Raw genomic sequence first — 7689 nt, forward strand, 5'->3', positions numbered from 1 at the left:
TTTTAAAAGGTCGTTTACATATTTCCTTCGCTAAATTTTTTAATACCTTAATTATACTTTAACTTTTATCAAAAAATAAAATAACAAATAAGTTTGTTTAAGAACAGATCTATGTAATTGAAATTTACATTTATTCAATATATTGATCATAATCACAGAATTTAAATGCTTATAGGTATCTTACCTTTGGTTTGTGCACGTTGTAAATCGGGTAAATATTTACTGTTTCCCAAATCATTGAATGCCATCACCGAAAATAAGTACAGTGTGTTGGTTTTTAACCCACTGATGGTCAACTTGTGGCTATTTGGTAAGCTGTCGATATATTTGTATTGTTCTCGGTTCGCCTCTCTGAATAAGGCAGAATGCAAATAAATAACAAGAATTATCATTACTTATCGAAGCATGTTACATTAAATAAAAAAGTAAAAGTCTTGAGAAAATAAAAATAAAAATAATTGAGTATATAAAGAGTTATTCCCACTTTTATTATAAGTATTATATATTATGAATTGTTATCGGCTACTTATCACAGATGATCTCTATTATCCGTACGGTATATATTTATTATTATTTCAATTGAATAATTTTTCCAAAATTGATCTCCAAGAAGCCGTGTTCTTTAGGTACTTTCTGAATTATTCAAATAATATTTTTTTTGTTATCAAAATTTTTGATAAATAAGTTTTATTGGAATCATAATAAAAATAGGAAGTGCAAAATTTGCCAAAATTAATCAGTTTGAGAAACCGGAGCATTTAACGCACATGAATCTAATAATTGCACGACTAACGTGCTGACTATGTGAAATATATTAGGCATAACCATTTTAAATTTCGATGAAAGTCATTGCTTCCCCCTTGTTTCACCAAATGTGAGAAATGTTGTAAAAGATTTTAAACAGTGCTTCTTAAAAATTTCAACTAATACCGACCGACACCTAATCACAAGATTTGCCCTGTTGAAAAGATCATCTCACTAATCTACTGGATTTTGCAACCTTTCGCCATACAATAATGATACTTTTTAACCACCGACGGGATGTGAAACTAATCTACCCGAAATCTCGCCACTCTGTTTGTCAGAAGGGAGTTTTATTGTTCTCTTTTAATTAATATTAAAAGATGAGATGAGTCATCGAGTCACAACAGGTGTTGTATAGGACAGCCTAGGTAGATTAGTGGATAAATTAAATGTAATATAAACATTTGTCGGCACAAAATGGCTTCAATTAAACTCAAGTACTCAGCGCAGATAGACATAATAGTAATTCAGGAGCCTTACACAATTATATGTATGAATTATTATGGATGGAAGAAAAGGTCGTTAATAACAATATTAAATTCTAAAATTGTGCTTATAACTTTAAATAAATTTCGCATGGTCAACAAGGGATACGTTAAAGGGAATTATGTAGTTCCTCTATTTTTAAAGAAATCAGCTGCGTATGCGAAAAAATATTAAAACACGCAGACAGTGTATGTATACCTATCATTAATGTTGTGGCTGGTTATTTACACAAATAAAACTAATATGGTATAAACTTAATTTAGTTGTAACACTAAAAGCAGGTATTTAAATAGGTATAAAATAGGTTCCAATTATTGGAAGCAAAATATGTATGATTTAGAATGAATATAATCTTTTTAGTGTGTTTTATCCTATTTCTTACTCTGGTATTTTCTGAATACTATCATTTATACTATTGAATTAACTTGTGGTTATGGCGGCAATTACTGATTGCTTTATTTGCAGCTTCGCTTGAAGAGGGTTTTGTATTGTAGCTCTGTACCTGTATCGAACTCTGTAGGAAGCTTTCAATCCTCCGTCAAATCCCGGTGTCCATGCTAAAGAAACGCTATCATGTGTAATATTCAATATGTTCAAACTAAGTGGCATATCTGGCTGGGAGGTGATATCCAATCGAATTAATTCCGTAGTTTGGCCTAGTTCATTCGTTGCGACACATTCATAAACTCCGTAATCAGCTGGAGCGACTTTTTCAATTATCAACGTAGATTCATAGGTTAGTGAATCGATTTTCTTTTCATCAACTTCATACTTATATGTATGATTCATTTGCAAATCCTTTCCTTCCTGACGCCAGGTGAATTTTGGTTTTGGAGCAGCTTGGGCTCGACAAGGCAAACGTCCACGTTCTCCAGTTCCACTTGCTGCACGTAATAATGTTGGCGATTTATCGATTTCGGGTGGAACTGCAATCACATCATTGGGCACAACAATAGAATGAAAGTATGTTTGGAATTTAAAATGGAGACTACTACAGGACACTTACATTTGACAATTAGAAGAACATCGCGATTTGTGGGATTAGCAACACGATTGTCTGCAATACAGCGAAAGTTACCAACATCCTCCCGCCGTGAGTCTTTTATGTGAAGATATGAAGTATTATTCACAAACGAAGTCGTAGTTTTCACTGTCATATCATAAGCAACTCTCTCCCATTTAATGTGCTCCTCGGTTAATGGTTTCCCTTCTACTGTACATGATAGCATCGCATCTTCGCCAGGATTTACTACAACATTTTCTGATATAGCTGTAATGGTAGTACCATCTGAAATCCAAATCAAAAGTTATAGTTCTTTACATTTCCTTTTGTACAAAATTAAAAGTTAAACATTCAGTTTTTCACTAGCATGTTTTGCATATATAAATAATATAATGTAATAAAAAACAAGAACGAAAACTTCGGCTGCACCGAAGCTGGGTATATTAGCTTCAACATTTCCTTTAGTAACTATGTGCTAAGTTTATACGGAAGCAATATGCTATAGTAATCCGATCTGAGCAATTTTTTCAGAGTAATCCATGTCAAATTCGTGAAGATACCACGTCAAATGCAAAAGTTTTCCATACAAGCCCTTTATTCCGATCGTTCGGTTTATATGGCAGCTATATGATATAGTAGTCCGATTTCGACAGTTCCGACAAATGAGCAGATTCTTGAAGAGAAATTGCGTTTGCAAAATTTCAAAACGATATATTAAAAACTAAGGGACTAGTTCGTATATTTACAAACAGACGGACATGGCTAAATCTACTCAGCTCAACATACTGATCATTTATATATATACTTTATAGGATCTCCGACGCTTCCTTCTGGGTATTACAAACTTCGTGACAAACTGAATATATCCTGTTCAGGGTATAAATATTTATATATACGGATATATACTAGGGCGCTTAATTTTTTTTTTTTTTTAATTTTCTTTCAGCTATAATGCAATAATGTTAATGTAACATTAGATTTGAATATACAAATACAGATTTTAAAACTTTCGTTCAGGTATTGCAAAACTCTATATTAAACAAATAAAGGAACAAGGAAGGGCTAAGTTCGAGCATAACCGCAAAGAGGATATCTTGCAATTTGCAGGGATTAAAGGCGGGACTTGTCAAAACTTGAAATTAAAACAAGTAAGGAAGGGCTAAGTTCGGGTGTCACCGAACATTTTATACTCTCGCATGATAAAGTGATAATCGAGATTTCATTATCCGTCATTTACATATTTTTTTATTTTGCTGTAAATTAATTAGATTAGATCAATTTGTGTACTTTGAGCATTGAATTGTATTTTCATTTATTTTAATTGCATTGAAAAGTTATAGTCCGATCACGACAATTTTTCCACAAGGGATACCTCAGCTCAAATACCGTACTTGTGTAATGTTTTATTCCGCTATCATCATTGGTTCCTAATGTATATATTATACAGAGAAGGCATCAGATGGAATTCAAAATAGCGTTATATTGGAAGAAGGCGTGGTTGTGAACCGATTTCACCCATATTTCGTACATGTCATCAGGGTGTTAGGAAAATATTACATACCGAATTTTATTGAAATCGGTCGAGTAGTTCCTGAGATATGGTTTTTGGTTCATAAGTGGGCGTCGCCACGCCCATTTTCAATTTTTAAAAAAAGCAGCTTCCTTCTGCCATTTCTTCCGTAAAATTTAGTGTTTTTTGACGTTTTTCGTTAGTCGGTTAACACACTTTTAGTGATTTTCAACATAACCTTTGTATGGGAGGTGGGCGTGGTTATTATCCGATTTCTTCCATTTTTGAGCTGTATATGAAAATGCCTGAAGAAAACGACTCTATAGAGTTTGGTTGACATAGCTGTTGCAGTTTCCGAGATATCTACAAAAAACTCAGTAGGGGGCGGGGACACGCCCACTTTTCCAAAAGATGACGGCCAATTATGCCCCTCCCTAATTCGATCCTTTTTGCCAAATTTCACTTTAATATCTTTATATATGGCTTAGTTATGACACTTTATAGGTTTTCGGTTTYCGCCATTTTGTGGGCGTGGCAGTGGGCTGATTTTGCCCACCTTCGAACTTAACCTTCTTATGGAGGCAAGAAATACGAGTACCAAGTTTCATCATGATATCTCAATTTTTACTCAAGTTACAGCTTGCACGGACGGACGGACGGACGGACAGACAGACATCCGGATTTCAACTCTACTCGTCACCCTGATCATTTTGGTATATATAACGCTATATCTGACTCTTTTAGTTTTAGGACTTACAAACAACCGTTATGTGAACAAAACTATAATACTCTCTTTAGCAACATTGTTGCGAGAGTATAAAAATATTGCGATAGAATTCGAAATTCATTATTTGATGTAGTCGAGAATGAATTACAATCAAATTTCGCATTTTATTAACTTATGTTATAGGATGTTATTAAATCATCTTTAAATGAAATATATGTGATATAAACTCAATCCAGCAAAACGTCAACCAGAAGATTTTATTTGATGATATTAGGGGTATGAGACTAAGACCAATCTAGATCAACTCCATTCACGCTCATATATTTTAGGCGTGTTTCATTTGATCGCTATTAACTAATAGCTAAGTCCATGACAAATAAAACAAACTTAGATTATTTCATATTTTCGTGAACTGTGTTGGCAATGCGGACACGGACAGTCAGCTGACATTGTATTTATTTAAAAATGTCTGACTTGGAGAAAAGTTTAATTTGAATTTTTAAATATGTATATATATTTTTTTCATTTAAGGTCTAGAATATAATGTACCTAACACAACTATTCATAATTGTCTGAATTTTAACTCACTACCCATTCGCAAGACTGTTTGATGTGTTTACATTTTCATTCGTCAATTTAAATTAAATTAAACTTTTGTGAATGAAAAAAAAAAAAATCAATGACAATGCAATATCGAAGCTAAGATAGGTTATGATAAGCCAATATAAGGGCAACATGCTAAAAAGTGGTTTTCTCAATACCCTGCAAGGCAGAAGTAATAGATTGCACAAATATATTGAAACACCTTCAGCTGTTCAAACACAGTGTTATAGAGAAAATATGATACGTAATTTTTCAAGAAAAATAATTAATAACAGAAGGGTTTCAACAATTCAGCTTTTATTTGATAAATATTTCAATTACGAACAAATATTTTGTATATTCCTATAGAAAGATCCAAGCGAAATCTTTTTTACTTAAACTTTCTTACTTGCAGATTAACTAGCCGAGAAATACTCTTAAATTACAGTACATTGATAATTTCTTTGGAGATTGCAAGATAAACAAGATTCCTATAGAAGAAATAGATTTTGATCAGCCATCGAACAGTGGTCGATTCCATAGGCCAAAAATAAAAAAAATTGAAGTTTGAAAGCTGCTACTGTACATATGTCTCAAAGCTATTTCTTAAAACACCAATAAAACCAACGGTAAATATATTTATGATTTATCCCATTCATATGTATATATAATAGCGAGGAAAATCAAGCAATAGAAACACGCGGACTATACAGTGAAAACAGGTTAAAATTTAACTCATATAGTAATTTCAATTGCAATATAAAATCGTTTTTAATCAACACAAATCGAAATGAATATTGAGAAGAAATGTATATTTTATATAACAATGTGTGTTATGTAATACTATGTTGTTTTATTGTTTTAAAACCAGTTTTTTACAAGTGACCTTTTAGTGGTATATTTTTCTTTATACATCGACTTATATTATAAAAAAGTCAAAATCATACAATGAGTCAAGTTTGTTTTTAATAGTTAATGCTTTATAAGTCTATGCATTTGATTTCAGCTGCCACCTTTTGTCCCTCTCTTTATTATTCATGTTATTCTACCAGGCATGCGATTTTTTGTATGTTATTTTTCTTAATTTTTATTCATAAAATACTTACGAGTATGTGTATGTATATATTTTATTATTTTTTATGTTTTCTCGTTTCATTTTCTTATTTTTATCAAATGTTTGTTTTATATGTGCTTTTATTCACGTACATCATAGCAATGTAAACTTTCACGCCCACATATAATATATATTTGAATGGTGGTGTTTAGAAAAAGTGTGCAGTAAAATCACTTATCACCGAAGCCAATTTAATAAAGCATCAGTATCTACTTATTAGCAGCTTCGTAAACAAAAAGCTTGATATTAACTTTTTACCCTGCTATGATAACATTTAAAAGAAACAAGAAAAAACGTTAACTTCAGTTGCACCGAAGCTAAATACCCTTCACAGGTGCATTTCTGTTAGTAATTATGTGTTCAGTTTGTATGGAAGCTATATGCTATGGTAATCCGATCTTTTTTTTCGGAGATTATATTATTATTTTAAGCACTAATCCATGTCAAATTTCGTGAAGATACCACTTCAAATGTGAAAGTTTTCCATACATGAACTTGATTGCGATTGTTCAGTTTGTACGGCAGCTATATGCTATAGTTAACCGATCTTAACAATTTCTTCGAAAATTCATTGTTGGCTCAGGAAATTATCTATACAATTTCGTGAATATATCTTGTCAAATGTGAAAGTTTTCCATACAAGAACTTGATTCCCATCGATCAGTTTGTATGGCAGCTATATACTATAGTTAACCGATTTGAACAATTTCTTCGGAGATTACATTGAGTTCCTAGAAAATACCCTGTGCCAACTTTTATGGAAACACATTGTGAAATGTGCAAATTTTTCAAACAAGAACTTGATTCCGATCGTTTAGTTTGTATGGCAGCTATATGTTATAGTGGTCCGATATCGGCAGTACCGACAAATGAGCAGCTTCTTGAAGAGAAAATGACGTTTGCAAAATTTCAAAACGATATCTTAAAAATGAGGGACTAGTTCGTATATATATAGACAGACGGACAGACAGGCGGACATGGCTAAATCGACTCAGCTCGACATACTGATCATTTATATATATACTTTATAGGGTCTCCGACCGTTTCTTCTGGGTGTTACAAACTTCGTGACAAACTTAATATACCATGTTCAGGGTATTAAAAAAGTTATCCTGAACAAATAAAGGTCTCAGAATCTGATGTCGCAGAGCTAAGAAAATTATTGGACCACACAGAAATTTTAAGGAAAGCGATGGAATTAATGAACGCAATGATTCCTCTAATAACCTAGTATTAACCCTTCGTTGCATTGCATTGTGTATACATATGCAATGTTAACTCCTCGTTGATCTTGCAGCTACATCATTTTTATACTCTCGCAACAAAGTTGCTAAAGAGAGTATTATAGTTTTGTTCACATAACGGTTGCTTGTAAGTCCTAAAACTAAAAGAGTCAGATATAGGGTTATATATACTAAAGTGATCAGGGTGACAAGTAGAGTTGAAATCCGGATGTCTGTCTG

The 7689-nt window shown here is 32.5% G+C and overlaps 1 protein-coding gene across 6 annotated transcripts in view; it reads right to left on the reverse strand.

Moving 5' to 3' along the window:
* LOC108972350 (nephrin) overlaps window positions 1-7689 on the reverse strand; it is a 99406-nt gene that overhangs the window by 22363 nt on the left and 69354 nt on the right. For all 6 annotated transcript variants that reach the window (XM_018938892.1, XM_018938894.1, XM_018938893.1 and 3 more), the window contains exons 15-17: window positions 2297-2578; window positions 1793-2216; window positions 185-351 (exon numbers count right to left, since the gene is read on the reverse strand). In XM_018938892.1, the coding sequence (XP_018794437.1) occupies window positions 185-351; window positions 1793-2216; window positions 2297-2578 (873 nt within the window). The remainder of the gene's footprint in view (window positions 1-184; window positions 352-1792; window positions 2217-2296; window positions 2579-7689) is intronic.

This window comes from Bactrocera latifrons, unplaced genomic scaffold, assembly GCF_001853355.1.
Source record: "Bactrocera latifrons isolate USDA-ARS-PBARC rearing strain unplaced genomic scaffold, ASM185335v1 scaffold_398, whole genome shotgun sequence".
NCBI lineage: Eukaryota > Metazoa > Arthropoda > Insecta > Diptera > Tephritidae > Bactrocera > Bactrocera latifrons.